At 42.7% G+C, this 19,380-nt stretch overlaps 1 protein-coding gene and 1 non-coding gene across 3 annotated transcripts; both read left to right on the forward strand.

Moving 5' to 3' along the window:
- Nucleotides 1-1,425: 1,425 nt before the first annotated feature.
- On the forward strand, nucleotides 1,426-18,231 carry Churc1 (churchill domain containing 1). 2 transcript variants are annotated; one of them, XM_021635533.2, is made up of 4 exons: nucleotides 1,426-1,579; nucleotides 9,242-9,377; nucleotides 11,459-11,529; nucleotides 18,063-18,231. In XM_021635533.2, exons 1-4 carry the CDS (start codon nucleotides 1,541-1,543, stop codon nucleotides 18,153-18,155), a joined length of 339 nt encoding a protein of 112 aa, XP_021491208.1. In that variant the 5' UTR covers nucleotides 1,426-1,540; the 3' UTR covers nucleotides 18,156-18,231. The 2 variants fall into 2 exon arrangements, with proteins under 2 accessions (XP_021491208.1, XP_060243683.1); XM_060387700.1 differs by lacking the exon at nucleotides 11,459-11,529.
- Nucleotides 3,076-3,182, forward strand: LOC132655479 (U6 spliceosomal RNA). Its single transcript, XR_009593287.1, has one exon. It is a non-coding gene; the product is annotated as a U6 spliceosomal RNA (small nuclear RNA).
- Nucleotides 18,232-19,380: the final 1,149 nt, after the last annotated feature.

Here is a 19,380-nt window from a genome sequence, read left to right on the forward strand (position 1 = left end):
GACTAGATTCAAGCATATCAGGGAGAACAGTTTTTTTTTTTTCCTTCCTGAGAGTGTATTGCCTTGTTTAATATTAGGTCCATCCATTTTCCTGCAGATTTCATTTTTTCCTTAAAGCTGAATAGTATTCCTTCTCCTCCTCCCCCAAAGACAGGTTCCCCCTGTGTAGCACTGGTTGTCCAGGAGCTCATTCTGTAGATCAGGCTCAAACTCATAGGGTCCACCTGCTTCTGTCTTTTGAGTGCTGGAATTAAAGTCGTGTGCATTACTGCCCAGCTCCATTGTTTATACATAGAAAATTCTCATTTTCCATTCATCTGTCAATGAACAACTAGGTTGATCCCAATTCTTCGCTGGAGTTAATAAAGCAGAAGTAAATACAGGGGTGCAAATGTCCCTATGGATATGGTATGGAGTTTTCTGGGCAAATGCCCAGGAGTGAAACAGGGTCATATGGTAGTTCTGGTTTTAATTTTTTGGGAAATCTCCAAGTGGCTTCCACAACGGCTGTATTAATTTCCACCCCTACTAATAGAGAATAAGAGTTCCTTGCTCTCCACATCCTCTCCAACATTTGTTGTCAGATTTATTGATGATGGCCATTCTAAATCAGGTGAGACGGAATCTCAAAGCAGTTTTAATTCGCATTTTCCTAATGGCTGAGGATATTGAACACTTTTAAAAATAGTTTTTGGCCATTTGTGGTTTTCCTTTTGAAAAGTTTCTATTCAATTCACTTGCCCACTTATTGACAGGCAGTTTCGTCTACTTGGTATTTAGTTTCTGCAGTTCTTGTAAAATCTGGGTATTAGCCCCTTGTCTGAAGCACCGCTGGTAAAGATGTTTTCCCATGCTGTGAACTGTTTGCTAATTGTGTCCTTTGCTGAATAGAAACTTTAAAAAAAAATTTATTCTGTTGATACTTTGGGTTAGTTCCTGTTAGTTTGTGTTATTCGGTGCACTATTCAAAAAGTTCTTGCCCAACCCAATATCTTGACAGCTAACCCCTATGTTTCTTCTGGAAGTTTCAACGTTTCTGGTTTTAGATAAAGGGTTCTGATCCATTTTTAATTGATTTTTGTACTACGTGAAAGATAAGAACTAATATAAATATTTTAGTAGGTTCTCATCAGCGCTCTAAGCTTCTCTTCCCAAACACTTGCTGACTCAGTCTCTCTGAAGTCTGATCTCTTATCTGTTGTTATAGCACAAAATGGAATTTAAACTATTGTTTCAGGTTTTTAAAATCTGAAGTAAATGGAAGCAAGGAGAAACAATTCCCCCGTCTGGCAGTACTGTGATTCCCGCTTCTCCTTCTCGGCAGATCTTTTCAGCATCTGAACCTTTTCGCGTCCAATCCCTGGCTGACCCTCGTTGCCGGGAGACTGCGGTGAGCCCCGCCTAACAACCGTTGTCATGGGCGGAACCTTGTGGCCAGCCGTGGAATACTTAGAGCGCAGGCGGCGACAGAAGTCTCGGCTCTCGCGAGGTTTCGTGTTCTGGGACTCGCGGGGCGACGTTCTTCGCAAACTGCGTGGCGATGTGTGGGGACTGTGTGGAGAAGGAGTACCCCAATCGGGTGAGCAAGTGGGCGCGGAGAGCCTCCCGCGGGCTCGGTCTTCGGCCGACCTTCCTAGGCAGGCCAGGGCCCACGCTGCGGTGCTGTCATCCCAGGGACCCTGGTGGATGACGTCAGACGTCTTTCCGGGTCTTGTGTGTTGCTGGGGGCAACAGGGAAACGTCCTGTTACCCACCCCACCCAGGTTAACAGCCTCAAAGCCTCAGTCCCTCTGCCATTCCGGCTTCATCTTCCAGCTCGATTTGATCAAATTCATTTCCCTGATTCTGGCGCTGGGTGAACCTCTGAGGTCATGTTAGAACTCAACGTTTTGGTTTTTTCTTTTTTTTTGAGACAGGTCTCTTGTAGCCCAGGCTGGCTTCAAACTCACTATGTAGCCGAGGATGGTCTTTAACATCTGATCCTCCTGTCTCTACCTTTTGAACGCTGACGTTAAAGGCATGCCCCCTGGGCCCAATTTATAAGATGTTAGGAATAGAAACCGGAGCCTGGTGCTTGGCAGGCAAGCTGTCCGCCAGCCTCTTGTTCTAACCCACCTTTGAAGAGGATAGAACTGGTGCCCAAAGAGGAGCTATCACTAGCCCAAGTATGAGAGCCAAAACTAGATCGAGGTCCCCCTTTCCTGTCTCTTTCTCTCTTCCTTGCCCCTTCTCTTTACATCCCTTCTTCTGGGTACTGAACCCAGGCCTGTACTACCCAGGCAAGCAGTCTCCAACGGACCTATACCCCCAGACTTTAGTTTTAGTCTTTGCTCCCCTCAGCCTTAGGAGGTTTTGAGGCTTGACTCTTCTCATTCTTTTAGGGAATACTTCATGCACATTGATGTGTGTAGTCCAGATTGCTGTAATAGGCTGTGAAGGAGTGAGTGAGTACCAAGGCAGCTTCAGAGCTGCTTAAGATCTTGCAGTTTGGGGGAATATGATTGACAGGATGCTTTTTAAATGTAGTAAAAGGGAAGACTGATGGGGGATAGGACTGTGGCGTTTTCCATCCGAATAAGGTAGTTTTCAGATGATGGTGATTAGAGGGGAAACTGAAGGAAAAGAGCAAGATGAAATATCCTTTCATCAGTTGTGAGGTGAAACATCTTCATAGCTCTTTCTTTTAATATTTTGTGAGAGGTGCTAGATGGTTGTGGCGGCACTTGGGAGGCAGGGGTGGGCAGATCTCCGAGTTCAAGGCCAGCTCGGTCTATAGAGAGAGTTCCAGGACAGCGAGGGCTACATAGATAAACCCTGTCTTGAAAAAAAAATTATTGTGAGTGATATGTAAGTCTTTTGAGATTTTTATGTAATACGACTTTTTATTATAGTGCAACCACTATGGTATATAAAAAATGTAGCATTCATTACCAAATAGAAATGTACACAGGAGGGCTTATTCGGGAAAAATGCATGTGCACATTTTCTGGCAATGTGTATAAGCAAGTAAAATCATTAGTTGTAGGGTAGCATAAAACTCGTGTTCATAAAAGGGAATATCATAAAAGTAGTCATGTGCTCGCTTCGGCAGCACATATACTAAAATTGGAACGATACGGAGAAGATTAGCATAGCCCCTGTGCAAGGATGACACGCAAATTCGTGAAGCATTCCATATTAAAAAAAAAAAAAAAGTAGAGTCGTGAATGTGAATTAACACAAAGCATTGGCTCTCAAGTTGGAGTGATTTGCCTCCCAGGCATGTTTGACATTATCCAGAGACATTTTGTATGTTTGTTTGTTTGTTTGTTTGTTTTTGGAGACAGGGTTTCTCTGTACCCCTGGCTGTCCTGGTTTCACTTTGTAGACCAGGCTGGCCTCAAACTAACAGGTCTGCCTGCCTCTGCCTCCTGAGTGCTGGGATCACAGAGTACGCTGCTGAGCCCAATCTAGAGATATTTTGATATTACGCTGCCATACACAGGACAGCCGTCAAAACAAAGGACCGCACGCCCTAATGTTGGTAGGGTTGAGGTTAAGGAACCCTGAATTAGAGAAGGAAACACTAGAATTAGAATTAGGTCTGACTTTAGTCAGACAGTATTGATAAAAGGACACAAAGTTAAATTTTAAATCAAGCAAACTAAAATGCAGTAAGACTTTCCTGGTTGGTTAAAGCAGGTTGGGAAGCAAGTTACTATAAAGACATTGTATTGATGGCCAATACACAGTGATCAAGAGTGGTCACATAAGGGGCCAGAGAGATTGATCACTCAGTGATTGATGCTGTTGCAAAGGACCTGGATTCAGTTTCCAGCACCCACGTGGCCCCTAGCAGTGTCTTAACTCCAGTTCCAGGGGATCCAACTCCTTCTGGTCTCCATGAGAACCAAGGATGCATTCATATACATAAAGTAAAGATAAATCTTCAAACAAACAAACAAAAAAAAGAATGGGGAGAAGCTTCTAGAATGTAAGAAGTGTTTTATCTCTGCTTTCATTATTTTTCTGTATTGTATCGTAGTTTATGCTTTTTTTTTTAATCTAGAAAAGGGTTTTTATGACTGTTAATGATGAACGTTGCACAGTGGGACCACGAGGAAAAGTTCCCTATGGGGTTATTAGCAGAGCTGGTTGGGGGCTAGAGAGATGGGCCAGAAATCACGAGCGCTTAATGCTGCAGCAAAGAATCCAAGTGCGGTTCCCACCTGTCTTGTCAGGAGGCGCAGAGCAGCCTCTAACTCTGGCTCCGTGAGATCCAGTACTCTGGCTTCCACAGGCACCTGCACTCACTATGCACACACCCACACACAGAGACAAAGACACACATAATTTAAAGTGTTTTAATCTTTAAAAAAGAGAGGCAGTCAGTTCATTCTTTTCTTTTTGCCCCAGAAGTAGATAGATAGCATTATTCAGAGTAAAATGAGAGTACAGATTAAAAGGGAGGTTCACCGAGCTGGCAAGATGGCTTAGCAGGTCAAGGCGCTTGCCTCTCGAGTCCTGCAAGTTGTCCTCTGACCTCCACATGTAGCACAAGTGTGCACTCCCAAAATAAGTAAAATGTAATAAAAAACTGTCAACATTGAAGCGTGAAGGATAGAACAGTGACTAGAAAGCCTGGAGAGTGCCATTCTGGAGCATTCTCCTAGCTTTTATTATGTTTTAAATAATTAAAGGGCTGTCAGGAGAAAGAATTAAATGCTTCTTTGGAATTTGAGAAGACAGATTTAGAAATAACTAGTGGGTAGATATTAAGAAAGTTTCCAGTGTAACTTGAGACACGGGATGGAGAATGATAAAGGAATTGAGTGCAGCCTTGTTCCTTAGAAGCTAAGTGACTTCTAAGTCACTTAGAATCTTCTGGTTAATTCCCATTGGGAATTCTTTTTCCAGAATCAGGGATTATTCTCCCAACTAACCTGGATTCTTTAAAAGACTTAAGTTATAGCATATATTTTTATTAATTTATTTTTTTATTAATTACAGTTTATTCACTTTGTATCCCAGCTGTAGCCCCCTCCCTTGTCCCCTCCCAATCCTACCCTTTCTCCCTCATCTCCTCCCATATGCCCCTCCCCAAGTCCACTGACAGGGACTGTTCTCCTCCCTTTCCATCTGACCCTAGCCTATCAGATCTCATCAGGACTGGTTGCATTGTCTTCCTCTGTGGCCTGGTAAGGCTGCTCCTCCTCAGGGGGAGGTAATTAAAGAGCCAGCCACTGAGTTCATGTCAGAGACAGCCCCTGACAACCACTCTTACTAAGGAGCCTACTTGGACACTGGGCCATCATGGGCTACATCTGTGCAGGGGTTCTAGGCTATCTCCATGCATGGTCCTTGGAATATCAGGATGGGAGCTTACCACAGAGGGCCTCTGAAAGACTGCACAGCAGGGTATCGAAGCAGATGCTGAGACTCATAGCCAAACTTTGGGCAGAGTGCAGGGAATCTTATGAAAGAAGGGGGAGATGAAAGACTTGGAGGGGAGAAACTCCACAAAGAGAACAACAGAATGAAAAATCTGGGCCCAGGGGTCTTTTCTGAGACTGATACTCCAACCATAGCAAAGACTTATTTTATTATAATTAATTATGTGTGTATGGGTATGCACCATGGCACATTTTAAAGAATAGAAGCCACAATCCACTAATTAAACAAAGTGCAGGGTGGTGATTCATGCCTTTAATCCCAGCAGGAGGCAGATCCAAGTGGATCTCTGATTTTGGAAAACCTGTCTTGAAAAACAACAAGAACAATAAAATAATAATAATAATAGCTGTTAGGAAGCTCTTTTTGTTTTTAGAGACAGGGTTTCTCTGTTTTACCTTGGATGTCCTGGACTCACTTTGTAGACCAGACTGGCCTTGAACTCACAGAGATCCTCCTAACTCTGCATCCCTGAGTGCTGGGATCACAGGCATGTGCCACCACACCTGACTTTAGGAAGCTTTTTCTTTAAACAATCTCTTTTTGTTTGTTTGTTTCTGGAAATAGTTCTATAGATCGCGGTCTTTCTACATATCCTTGGCTGTCCTGGAACTCACTCTGTAGACCAGGCTGGCTTTGTTAGGAGGCTCTTAAGTACACAATAAGTGATATTTAGTTATTAATCTTTGGGTAGATGTTTTTCGCACACCAGAACACACAGGACTGTGTTCCCAGCAGGGTTTTAACCTACTGGCCTGTCATGCTACACTAAGAACTTGAATTCAAGCAAGAAAACAGACCACCAATTTCCTGAACCTGAACCCAGTTTTTAAAAATTATTTGTGTGTGTGTGTACATGGATGCAGGGCTGTGCATTTGCTGTGGTGAGTGTGTGGGTGGGCAGAGGACAGCTTTCAGGAGTCCCTTGCCTTCCACCGTAGGTTTCAAGGATGGAATTCAGGCCATCGGGCTTGTATTACAACCACTCTTATGCAATGAGCCATCTCATTAACCCCCAGCCCAATTTTAAATACTCAGTTGTAAAGCAATTTTTTTTCCCAGAAAAACCCTTTGCAGACCAGTTGCAACTAAAACTATATTCCATTTTCTAAAATGGTTACAAAATATTTTCAATACAATGTGAACGAAACTGGAGTTCCATGTATTTCCCTTCAGCTTTATACTCTGTAGTGACACAGTGGCAGCACAGAAATGAACTACTAATTGAATCAGAGACAAAAACCTGTTAGTGATGTACACATTAAAAATTACTATTTATATGCTTCATTTAAAACTTAGCTACCCAAGTTCATATACTCAAAGTATCTAGTGGAATTAAATAGAATTTCAATAATTTCTGGGTTGGATATATAGTCACTCTTAACAGCTGTGTAGGAGTAGGATTTTTATTATTATTATTATTATTATTATTATTTTTTTTTTTTTTTAAGACAGGGGTTTCTCTGTGTACTCCTGACTGTCCTGGAACTCATTTTGTAGACTAGGCTGGCCTCAGACTCACAGATCTGCCTGTTCTTGCAGAAAACAGGAGTTCAGTTCCCACCACCCATAACGCCTATAATTCCAGCTCAAGGGTGATCCAAGATCTCTGGCCGCCATGGGTACCTGCCTCATCTACTTGTGCAAACCCACAAACAGACCACACACATACACAGAGTTTTTAAAAAAAATGGAAAACTTGGGAGGAGCATTTGGTAACTTCTTACAGAGTTCAATATGCCACTTAAAAGATAACCTGTGTGACCTAGAGATTGAATTAGTAAGTATTTATGCAAGAAAAGACCTGTATCTGTGCCAGACTTGTACTTGTACGTGAATCTTTATAATTGCTTTTTTCATAATTGCCCCCAAACTGAAGACAATTCAAATGCCCACCACCAGCTAAGTACATAGAACACTACTTGGCAGTAAAAAGTAATAAAAAGCATAGATGTTATGTTGAGAAAAAGAAGCCAGAAACGGAAGATATTCTAATCCATTTGTGTGAATATGGGAACATGAAAGACTGGGAACAGAATAATATCATTGGGTCTCAGAAGTGCTGTGGATGCTGGAAATGGACTACAGAGAGTGAAGGAGCTTCCTGGGGAAATAGACATAGTCCATATTTTAATAAGGGTGGTGCTTACTTGTTACATATATTTATTAAAAGTCATTCGCTGCCCTACTCTGCTTTCTGTTGCTGCGATAAACACCATAGCCAAAACCAGCCTAGGGAGGAGAGGGTTGATAAACACAATAGCCAAAACTAGCCTAGGGAGGAAAGGGTTGATTTGGTTTTTATTGCCTCAGAGTCTGTGATGGGGGAAGTCAGGATGAAGCCAGTGGAGCAAAGCTGCTTGCTGGCGTGCTTTCTGTGCCTTGCTCAGCTTGCTTTCTTACACAGCCTAGAGCTCCTGCCATCTGCCCGAGGGTAGCACTGCCTCCAGTGGGCTGGCCCTCCCACATCAGTCATCAATCAAGAAGATGCCCCACAGACATGCCCACTGGCCAGTCTAATGGAGGCAGGCCCTCAGTTGGGATTCTCTTTTCCACATCAGTAGTGTCAAGTTGACAAAAACAAAGCATCACATTCACCTTTACAGTAATATCTCAGTAGTGTTTTCTTTAAAGAAATTAAAGTGTATCACTATTTCTTAATAGTTCCAAGTGCACAATTCCGAAGTTTGTTTTTCAAAGTGTCTTAAGTCAAAGTGTCTATGACATCATCCCTCCAAACTGTATGGTCATGGCTTGATTCCTGCTCCAGAACTCTTCTCTTCCTTAGTTCACAGTTAAGACCCCTCAGAAGGGAGAGATTGTTGTGCGGCCGGGAACCAGGAGGGCTTGACTGTGGTGTTTAAGGTGGCCCTTCCTAAACTGGCTGCAAGAAACACATTTGGCTCACCATCCCTAGAGCTTCATGTGGCATCAGGTGCACAGGTGCTTTGGAGAAATGATTTTATATCACACTAACTATTAAAATGACTCAGTTGGGCAGGAGAACGGCTCAGTGGGTAAAGAGCTTGCTGTTCAGTCCCCAGACCTGAGTTCAATCCCCAGAACCAACAGAAAGGTGGAACTCCAAAGAGTTGTCCTCTGGCTCCTCCACACGAGCTGTAGCACATGCAGACTGCCCCACCCCATAATAAAATACACTTTTAAATAAAAATATTCAGTGTTCCTGGCAACTGGATTGGATTGCCGGTTTAGTTTCTCCATGCTGGAGTGAAAGCCTCTGTCCTTGACCTCCATTTGTTAGTCTGATCAACAGAAGGCTTTAGCTTCTCTGTCTCAGCCATATACACCTTACAGGCTGACTCTGGGATGCTTTGGTTTATTTGGTGGTGTTACAGGCTTTAGAAGAAGCTGTTTCAACAGGCTGTACACTTATGTTTAGCAATGACTCATTCGCTGTTTCTATCTTGATTGACTTAATTCTAGTGTTATGGCCAGTCATTTAAAAATACTTCTAACATTTACTAATTTCCTTTTCGTATTGAATGTTGTTTTTCTCTTGTTTTCAAGTATTTGGACTTAATTCTCTTACGTTTGCTCGGCGGTACAGGGACAGCACCAAGGCCTCACACGTGCTGGGCAAATGCTGTACCACTGAGCCCCATCCCCAGCCCTACTTCCTCCAAAGTCAGGTGTCCTTATAAGGAGTAATTGTGTGGGAAAGCTGGTGACTTAAGGAAGTACCTGAAGCAGGTGTGTTCTGGCTGTGTCTTTGGCCTGTAGAGACTTTGAGTCTTGGTCGGTTTCACCAAAGATTTGAAAGTGTAAGAGAATTCCTCTTCTCACACTCTAGGGGAGCACATGTCTGGAGAATGGGTCATTCTTGCTGAACTTTGCAGGCTGTGCTGTGTGCAGTAAGCGGGATTTTATGCTGATCACAAACAGATCCCTGAAAGAGGAAGATGGAGAAGAAATAGTTACCTATGACCGTAAGTAGAGTTCGTTTTGAAATGCAGATGCTAGTAGACATCAGCTTTCAGAAGTTGGGGTGCTGTACGGGTGTTCTGAGGGCACGTTCAGTGTTGTGATACAGTACAGGCCTACTGGTAAGTTACTGAGTGGAAAATACAGTCAGGACCCCTTTGCCCAGCGTCTGTCTCCACACTGTGTCTGACTTGTCGTGATCTTGTGATCTTCCTGTCTCTGCCTCCTCACTGCTGAGATTATAGATGTGTGCTACCATGCCCAGCCCATTGTAAAAACCTTCTATCACCTTACACAGAGCCTTTTTTGTTGGTTGTTTTTTTTTGTTTTGTTTTGTTTTTGTTGTTGTTGTTTGTTTTTTGAGGTAAGATCTCATTTGTAGCTCAGGTAGTCTACAATTCATTCTATAGCCCAAGCTGCCTGGAACTCATGGCTCTCCTGCCTCAGCTTCCCAGATGCTGCCATTAAAGGGATGAGCCACTACCCCCAGCCAGGCATTTATTTTAAACCTTGGATTCACAAGTATGCGTTTTTACTTTGACCATATTTTTAGTAGAGTGGTGTTCTCGAATAGCATAAAGTGTTCAGGGCAAGCCTGGTGTGCTTCACCCAACTATTATAGCATTCAGGTGGTGGAAGGAAAATGATCAGAGGTCCAAAGTCAACCAGGGCTGTATAGTAGGGGAAAGAAAGGGGAGGGGAAGAGGGAGTGGAGAGAGTGACGAAGCTTAGGGCCATTTCACTCATTACTGAATGACCCTGGCATGCTTTGGTATTTCCAGTTTTGCTTCTGTATTTTTATCTGGTCTGGCCTCCTGTCGCACTGTCCATCTGCTTTTTCTTCATCTTGCTTTTATATCTGTGACCTTTCCATCCTCAACACCGGGAAATCACATGTACAGTACAAATGAAAGCATCTGAGATTCATGCTAAGAATTCCTGCAAATAAAGGAATTATACATGTTACATGTATAATATAATACATGTGTTGGCATTCAGACACTGTGACAAATACTTAAACTGCTTGCATCTCCTTGATTTTCTTTTGGTTCTTGGGTATATTCTGAATATGAATAAGGAACAGTTCTTATATTATTTTTAGAGACAAGTATGAAAAACACCAAGCTCTTAGAATAGGTTCAGAGAGTTTAAAATACTCCAGAAGGTATTTTTGTCTTCCTTTTAAAGCCTATGTCCCCTTTAAGATGTTTTTGTCCAACGTAGCAGGGCATAGTGAGTAAGAGCCAGGTTCTGGGGCCACGCTCTGAGGTTAAGAATTCTGACTCCAAACTTCCTATCTCTGTAGTCATCTGTTTACTTGATTACAGTGTGCCTTTGTGTCTTGACAAAGTGGTAATGATGTTATGTTCATTGAATCTGAGAGTGTGGGACTACCTACAAAAGTATTTCAAGAGTCCCTGGCACACAGTAGCCACAGTTTATCGATTACCGTTACGTTGGTTTTAGTAGATTCTTTTATTACTTCAAGTTCCCTTTCATGTCCACTGCTGGTTTTTTTAGGCCTAGTTACAGCTGCACATTTACTGTCATTCCTGAGAATAACAGCTTTTGCCTCGCCAAATGGGTCCGCACTTCTAAAACACACACTGCTGTTAAACAATGCTAGCAACCTTTTGGTGAGAAGCACCTTTACTCAGTCCCAGCTACTCCGGAGGTGAAAGGGCAAGGCCTGCCTGGGCTGCAGAATGAATTCAGAGCCAGCCTGGGCAACTTAGTGAGACCTTGACTCAAAAATGACAAGAAGTCTGGGAATGTAGGTGAGTGGATTCAGTTGCTAGTACCACAAAGGTGAAAAGTGAATGATCAGCACCCAAGTGTCTGCTTACTGATTTCTGTAGGGAGCTTTCGGTGGCAATTAACATGTGCACGTTGAGTCCTTGAGTTCGGGTCCTGGTTAGGTAAAGTTGTGACAGAATCTGGATTTAAGGTCAGTATTCTAATGGGCTTCTTGCTGTGTTAAATGTGACAGCGTTAAGATTCCTTCTAAATATTATATGCTGAGAATCAGTATTTCATTGTTTTGAGGAGCTTCTCCAGACTTCATTGCATGTCTTTGTTTTGGCAGATCTGTGTAAGAATTGTCATCATGTAGTAGCCAGGCATGAGTATACATTCAGTATCATGGATGAATTTCAGGTAAGTGTACCTGGGTGTTACTGAGGGCGGACTGAAAGTGCCCTTGAGCATCTGCACATGAGTTCTGTAATGGAGTGATAGCAGTTATCACACCTGTGCAAGCTGGGAAGCTCTAAAGGTGGAGAGATCTGTGCATCCTCACAGGAGTCCAGATCAAAGTATGTGCCTTACAAATGGTAGTCCAGTCCTGTCATGTTAGTTCATTAACCATTGTGGGTTCTTTCTTAAAAAAAAAAAAAGGTTTTAAAGATGTGTTTTGTGTGTGTGTGTGTGTGTGTACACATGTGCACACATGTCTGCTTGCATGAGTGTGCATGCATGCGTGTATCATGTGAATACCTACTGTCTGCATAGACCAGAAGAAAGTCCTAGATTCCCTGGAACTGGGGTAACAAATGGTTGTGAGCCACCTTGTGGGTGCTGGGAACGGAACCTGGGTCTTTTGTAGGAGCAGCAAATGCTCTTTTCATTGCTGAGCCATGTCGCTGGTCTGCTTTTACAGGTTTTTGCAATTACTACCATGGTGCCTTTTTTCCAACTGCTGTGGGAACTGCACAGTTGGCTTAATTTAAGTGTTGGCTGCCAGGTATATGGGTGGTATTGGCATACACCTGTGATCCCAGCACTCGGGCAGGGGCAGGCCCATTTGAATTTGGGACCACTCTGGTCTACTCTTTAGGGTTTTTTTTGTTTGTTTGTTTTGTTTTGTTTTGTTTTGTTTTGTTTTTGGTAAGCTAAATTGCAAGATGGGTATGGGTAGGTATATCAAGGTTAGAAGAGAAAACAGAGCCACTAGAAAAAAGGGGATTTGTAGTATCCATTTTCTTCCTGTCAGGAGAGCATGTGAAGAACTTGAGCCTCTGGTGTAGGCTCACAGTTGCTCGGCATTCACAGGTCTGATGGTCAGGAATTAAAACTGGACAGCAAGGGACCTGGCTCTGGACAAACTGGGATCCAGAGCTCTTCCTCAGGGCACTTGTTTTCAAGCCTCAGACTGGCTTTGTGTGAACTTAATATTTATCCACAAGATAAGACTTTCAACTGTCAAAGGAATTCTTTTCAAGTCATTCACATTTGGATAGTTATTGGCTTAGGAAAATAGAAGTTAATCAGGCATAGCAGAACCTATTACCTCCCAGTCGTTTTTCGTTTTGTTTTGTTTTGTTTGTTTGTTTGTTTGTTTGTTTTGAGAAGGGTTTCTCTGTATAACAGCCCTAGCTGTCCTGGACTTGCTCTGGCCTCTGTGTCACAGAGATACACCTGCCTCTGCTTCCTGAGTTCCGGGATTAAAGGCGTGTGCCACCATGTCCAGCTCCCAGTCATTTTTTTCTTTTTTTTTTTTTTTTGAGATTTTATACTTTTGTGGGGGGGGGGGGGTTTGCCTGTGTGTGTGTCTATGTACCGTGTGCATACAATGCCCACAGAAGCCAGAGGAAAGTGTCAGATTCCCCTGGAACTGGAGTTATAATTGTGAACTGCCACATGGGTGCTGGGACTTGGACCCAGGTTCTTTGGAAAGAGCAGCCAGTGCTCTTGATCACCATCTCTGTAGCCCCTAAATTTTACTTATTTTCATTGTGTGGATGAGTGTTTTGCCTGGATGGGTGGATGTGTACCACATTTGTACCTGGTACACATCTGGCCCATGGAGGCCAGAAGAGGACACTAGATCCCCTGGAACTGGAGCCACACATGGCATGAGCTGGTGTGTGGGTGCTGGGAACTGAACCCAGGTCTCCTTCGAGAACAATAGGGACTGTAAGCACCCTTAACTGCTGAGTCATCTCCAGTCCCTCATATTTTTAAATGGAAAAAAGGAACGTGTCAGTCTGTTTTGGTTAATCTAAACATCTTGACCATAACTTTGTTTGTTTGTTTGTTTGTTTTTGCTTTTTCAAGACAGGGTTTCTCTGTGTAGCTCTGGCTGTCCTGGACTCACTTTTGTAGACCAGGCTGGGCTTGAACTCAGAGATCCAACTGCTTCCGCCTCCCAAGCGCTGGGATTAAAGGGGTATGCCACCACTGTCTGGCTTACTGTAATTATTTAACATATAAAATTTATGCCTTCAAATATTTATATGAGCAAAATGAAGGTTCAGAGAATAGTAGTGGCCAAAGAAGAGTGAGCATTTCATGGCCTGAAGGACCCCTAGGTCTGTCTTTATGAGAGGACCAGTGCTTGCAGCTCTCTTCCATGAGTGCACATGAGGTCTTTAGAACCCCCGAATGGATGTGGAGATTGCCTGTTTATGTCCTGAGAGAGCTGTTGTAAAGCACTTCCATGAGACCAAAGCCCAGCTCATTTTCCTTTACAACTGAGTGCAGCAACCTCTGAACAGCCCCGAATTACTCTGGGTAGACAAGAAAAGGGAAAAGGAAGAGGGCTGCAGTCATAATGCCTAGATAATTACCACTCCTCCTGAAAACAGAGTCTCGGGGCCTGCCTCTGCCTCCAGTCTTATTTTACCAACATCTGCTCTTGCTCAACCCACATCCTGTACTCGGCCATCGGATGGTTTTTGAAAATTATTCCTTTGTACTTGCTCGTTGGCCTTTCACAGCCATCCAGCTGCAGCATAATGTCCGAGCTGCTTATCCCAAGGCTGTGGCGGGTCCAGCTTCTCTCTCTCTCTCTCAGCTCTTCCCTTTGTACTCCAGATGAAGTATTATTGTTTCAGCATCAGTCTCTCCTTGCTTCTTCCCAACGGAAGAGCATTAAACTTCCCCTTCTTGAGTGCTACTCTACCTCATTCCCAGGAGGATCTCATCGTACTGTCTCTAGCATCTTTTTAGATTGAAAATGTTATATTAAGGCTATCCGGTGCCCTCTTTTGGCCTCTACAGGCACCTACCTTACATATACCCATCCACAGCACACACAAATATACACAAATTTAAAAAAAAGTTTTTAAATTATATGAAATATACTTAGTTTTTATTTTGTTAAAAATAATTTAACCTTAATTTGTTTCACTCAGCTACTTCTTTGGCTCATTCTGGAAGCAAGTCTTTACCTTTTTTTTTTTTTTTGCTTTTTTACTTGAATAGCTTTGTTTCTTTTCTTTCTTCCTTCATTTTATTTATTGCTTTTTTGAGACACATTTTCTCTGTATAGCCTTGACTGTCCTGGACTTGCTATGTAGACTAGGCTGGCCTTGAACTTACAGACATCCACCTTCCTTTGCCTCTGCCTCTGCCTCCCAAGTGCTGGGATTAAAAGCATATGTCACCATGCCAAACTGTAAAATGACCTTCATTTTCATATGATTAGAACAACTTCTTCATAGGCTTTCTGTAGCCTGTGTAAATCCTGTACTTTTTCCCATTTATAATTCTCTTGGTGTCTTTTCCAGAAATGGGTTTGTTAACCATTATTTTCTTAAGTATTTTTTTCTTGAAGTCCATACTGCTTGACTTTTTTCTGTCTTTTAAAGTAAATTCTAACTGCTTCTTTGCTTTCTTCTTTCATTCTTTCTTTTTTCTTTTCCTTCCTTTCCTCCTTCCATCTTTCTCTCTTTTCTTCCTTCCTTTCTTTCTTTCTTGACAGGGTTTCTCTGGGTAGCCTAGGCTGTCCTGACTCCCTTTGTAGACCAGGCTGGCCTCGAACTCACAAAAATCTTACTGCCTCTGCCTCCCTGAGTGCTGTGATTAAAGGGGTGTGCCACCATGCCTGGCTCGTTCCTGTTTTCTAATGGCAAGACCACAGGAAGAAAGATGGAGAGAGTACAGAGTACAACAGAAATATATTACACATGATTATGATCTTTAAAATCTCTGACAAAAACCCTTAAATGGATGGTGTGTCCACCTTAGGGAATATGTGGGTGCCGTGAGAGGTGGGAGACAGCCTTCTGTTCCTCAGTAGGCCAGGAAAGAGGACAGGATGAGAAGTGGTAGGTAAAGAGCAAGGGCCTCTGAGTGAGCAGAGAATCTACATGTTCACCTGGGAGATTCCGCCCAGCCCACCTTTCTCCAGATCACTACCCTCAGCCCTTTGAGCTCCTAGAAATGCATGGGGCCTGTTAGTTTCCCCACTTGGCCAGCGTGGTAAAAGGTGACCTGATCTCACTACCGCCCTGGTGGCACCAGGAGCGTGTCCCTAGCATCCCAGCTTAGGATACTTTCCTGCAGAAGCACCATAATATGTGCTTAGATTCCACACCCTTTGTACAATACAAGTTTAAAAGATGTGTGCGTTTTCCTGGGAATCTAACTGCCACCTATATAACATTACTCCCATGGGAAATGGCTTTTGAATTTCAAATTGTTGACTTACAATCAAATTCACATTCCAGGCTGCCTGTAAATCAAAAGGTACAAGTATAACCAGTCTTACTAATTTAATAATTTTGCCAGATTACATCATGCATTATCCGGTTTTCTTCCAAGTTATAGGAGTTAGTTTTGTAAAGGTCATAATAAGTTATTTCCTTTGTTCATGATTGGACACATTGCAAATCTTGGAAGCATTGACTAAAAACTTGACAATGATTAGATTAGTTGAAATTTCAGCTCTCTCTTTCTCTCTCTCTTTAATTAGACAAACATTTTTATTGTGTTGCTGTTTAGTTTTTTGTTTTGTTTTGGGCCATGCTTGCAAGACAAGCACTGTTACCAGCTGAGCTGTATTCTCACTCAAAACCCAGCCATGTGTGTGCCTTCACACCTCTTCCTGTCTAAGTCTCTGTCTCATTGTGTCTGTCTGTCTGTCTCTCTCTTTCTCTCACCCTCTTACCCCCGCCTCCCAAGTGTGGGATTAGAACTGTTCTCCATCACACTTTGTCACTTTTGTCCTTGTTTCCAGGAGGAGACTGCCCGCCCAATAGTGATGTCTGCTGGGTTCAGGCTGTGGGAGTCTTGACAGCAGTAGATACCTTGTAGCGTCTGTGCTCTAAGCTTTAGTCTGTGTGCGTCTCTGCTGGGTGGATAGAGGAGACTTTGAAACCATGAGTGTAGGGAGGAAGCCTGGTGGAAGGGTGCCTGCCTAGGATGTACAAAGCTCAGGATTTGGCCTCCAGCACTGGGATCAATCAGCCAAATTCGGAAACAGGCTGTAAGAAGCAGGCTGTCTGCTCTCTGCTGTCTGACTTGCCAGTTGAAATAGAAAGGGGCATGCCTTCTTTGGGATCTTTGTGCCCTTGTCACTGTTGAGCTCCACAGACCTCTTTGGTGACTGTCCAGACTAAAGAAACACTAATTGACGGATCCATTTCCAAACAGCTAGCAATAGCAACATCAGGTGTGGGGGCACTAGTAGATTCAACATAGATACTTATTTTTATAAACAAAATAAAAATATTTTAAATAAGAAAGCTTAAAGGAAATACATCTGTGACAGCTGTAAGAGCAGGACTTTGCCCTAAGGAATTTTACCTAAAATAAAATCCTTTCTGTCATCAGTCTAGACATTTGTTAAGCACAAGATAAATAAAACTTCTTAGATACTTAAATAGATGAAATGTCATGGCATGCTAGTAAATTTAATGTAATTTTTTTTTTTATTTCCTAGGGTTCATAAAGATGGCTTTTCAGCCTAAGAATTTTGTCTCTTTTATCCCGCCTCCTGTTGCATATATATCCTGGAAAGGCAAGACCCTAAGAACAAGAATGTGTCCTTAGAAAAACACACCCAATCTCCTTTGTTATTTATCTTATTTATTCATTTTATTCAGTTACTCTGTGTGTGTGCGTGTGTGTGTGTGTGATGTGCATTTTTGCCATGAAACATGTATAGAGGTCAGAGGACAATCCTCAGAAGTTTGTTCTCTCACCTGGGATGCAGCTCAGGTCACCAAGTTTGCACAGCAAGTGCCCTTTATCTGCTGAGCCATCTTACTGCCCCTATTCAGTGTTTTTGTTTTGTTTTTCACTTTTGGTTTTTCGAGACAGGGTTTCTCTGTGGCCTTGGCTGTCCTGGACTCTCTTTGTAGACTAGGCTGGCCTTGAACTCACAGAGATCTGCCTGCCTCTGCTTCCCAGAGTGCTGGGATTAAAGGTGTGCACCACTGTACCTGGCTCCTTATTCAGTTTTTGTTGTTGTTGTTTTGTTTTGTTATTTTTGAAACAAGGTCTTGTGGATTCCAGGCTGGCTTTGAACTTCTGATCCTCCTGCCTCCACCTCCTGAGTGCTGGGATACAATTGTGTGTCATCATGCCCAGTTGTGCAAGTGCTGGAGATTGAAGCCAGGGCTTTGTGCATGCTAGCAGGTACTTCACAAATTGAGCTACATGCAGCCCCAGTCCAGAGATATCTTCGTTAGTTTAAATAGAAGCACTAAGCTAAATATGTATGCTTTCTTAGTCCAAGAAATAGCCATTCTTATACACATGATAAGAGTTTACATAACTCTTACATAAAGAAAAGTCTGCAGGGATATACAGAGTAAATCTAAAGCATTGCTAACAAGTGTTGAAAAACTAATGTGCAGGAAGATTATCAGTGACAATTTGTAAGAAAGCTTTACCAAGCAATCATTTATAGAGCATCTTTCTCTCTGCCCCCTGAGGTAATGCTGTGCTTTGTCTTGTTTTAGGAGTATACCATGCTGTGTCTGTTATGTGGCAAAGCTGAAGATACTATCAGTATTCTTCCTGATGACCCCCGACAAATGAGTCTGCTGTTCTAAGCCTCCTGCAGTGCTGTTGTAACTATGTTGGGTTGGTTTAAAATATAGCAGCCTAATGGTTTGTCTAATAATGAAAGTTCTTTGTATGTTTTCTTTTCTGCTTAGACTTCCCTATTTGGAGGAAAAAGTAATTTGGAGTATTGTTGTTTTCTGGAATTGAGCTCCTTTGCTAAAGTCCCCTGTCCACATTAGTGCAACCAGAGGGAAATGTCTTTGCTAGTGGTTATTCAGCTAGAAGCAGAGCATCTCTGCACTCAGATCTGACAGATTTCCTGTCAAAGAAACCCAGGACCCTTTGCAAAAGTAAATGATGGAATGGGGCAGAAATTCTACGTGGTGAACTTAGAGCATTTTGTGACACCTACACACACAAAACCAAACAAACAACAACAAAATCCCACATCCATTAAGGCAGTGGTTCTCAACCTTTCTAATGCTGTGATCCTTTAATACAGTTCCTCATGTTGTGGTGACCCCAAGCCATAAAATTTTTATCGCTACTTCAAAACTGTAATTTTGCTATTGTGAATTGTAATATGAGTATCTGTTTGCAGGATATCTGCTATGTGACCCATATGAAAGGGTAGTTTGATCCAAAGGATTCTGGGCCCACAGCTTGAGAACCGCTGGATTAAGGGAATGATCAGTGAACACAACTTTAATAATTTGAAAATAAGCAAATTGATATTTTGAATTATAGCCCAGAGTATGCACTAAATATCCATAGGTCCATGCTGATAGCAGTAATTGGGTGGATGGATAGATGGACAAATAAACAGGGGAGGAAGAGAAGGAAGGAGGTGCAGGGGAAGGGGTACCGCATGACCTACTTTGTCAGTGTGGGCTGTGCACATAGTGACTCTTTCTGAAGAACAGCATGGAAAGAGGGGAGAGAAACCTAGCAAACACCGGCACAGCCAGGTGGCCAGGGTTAATACTGTCGTCCATAAGCCATCTTGATTTGGGTACCCTTCATAGGATGAAGTGTGAAGATCTCTATGGTTTTCTTCCTATGAGCTATGATCTATCTGATCACGAGAACAGGCAAATTCAGATTCCCTGACCAGCGTCTCTCAAAACTGACCAAGGTCTTCAAAAACAAGGAGGATGTGAGAGGCTAAGGAGGCGTGGTGGCTAATGCACTGTGGCCTAAACGGAAGCCTATCCACAAGAAGCACATGACAGAAAACAGAAATCGGAGTCAAGAAAGTAAGTGAATCGGATT

The sequence above is a fragment of the Meriones unguiculatus genome, chromosome 7 (genome assembly GCF_030254825.1).
Source record: "Meriones unguiculatus strain TT.TT164.6M chromosome 7, Bangor_MerUng_6.1, whole genome shotgun sequence".
NCBI lineage: Eukaryota > Metazoa > Chordata > Mammalia > Rodentia > Muridae > Meriones > Meriones unguiculatus.

Excerpts from the sequence above, each read along its gene's own strand:
- Churc1 (XM_021635533.2), top strand. The coding sequence starts at position 1,541 with ATGTGTGGGGACTGTGTGGAGAAGGAGTACCCCAATCGG. Across the intron at positions 1,580-9,241 it reads AGAAGGAGTACCCCAATCGG|GGGAGCACATGTCTGGAGAA; the intron begins GTGAGCAAGTGG and ends CTCACACTCTAG. Across the intron at positions 11,530-18,062 it reads GTATCATGGATGAATTTCAG|GAGTATACCATGCTGTGTCT; the intron begins GTAAGTGTACCT and ends GTCTTGTTTTAG.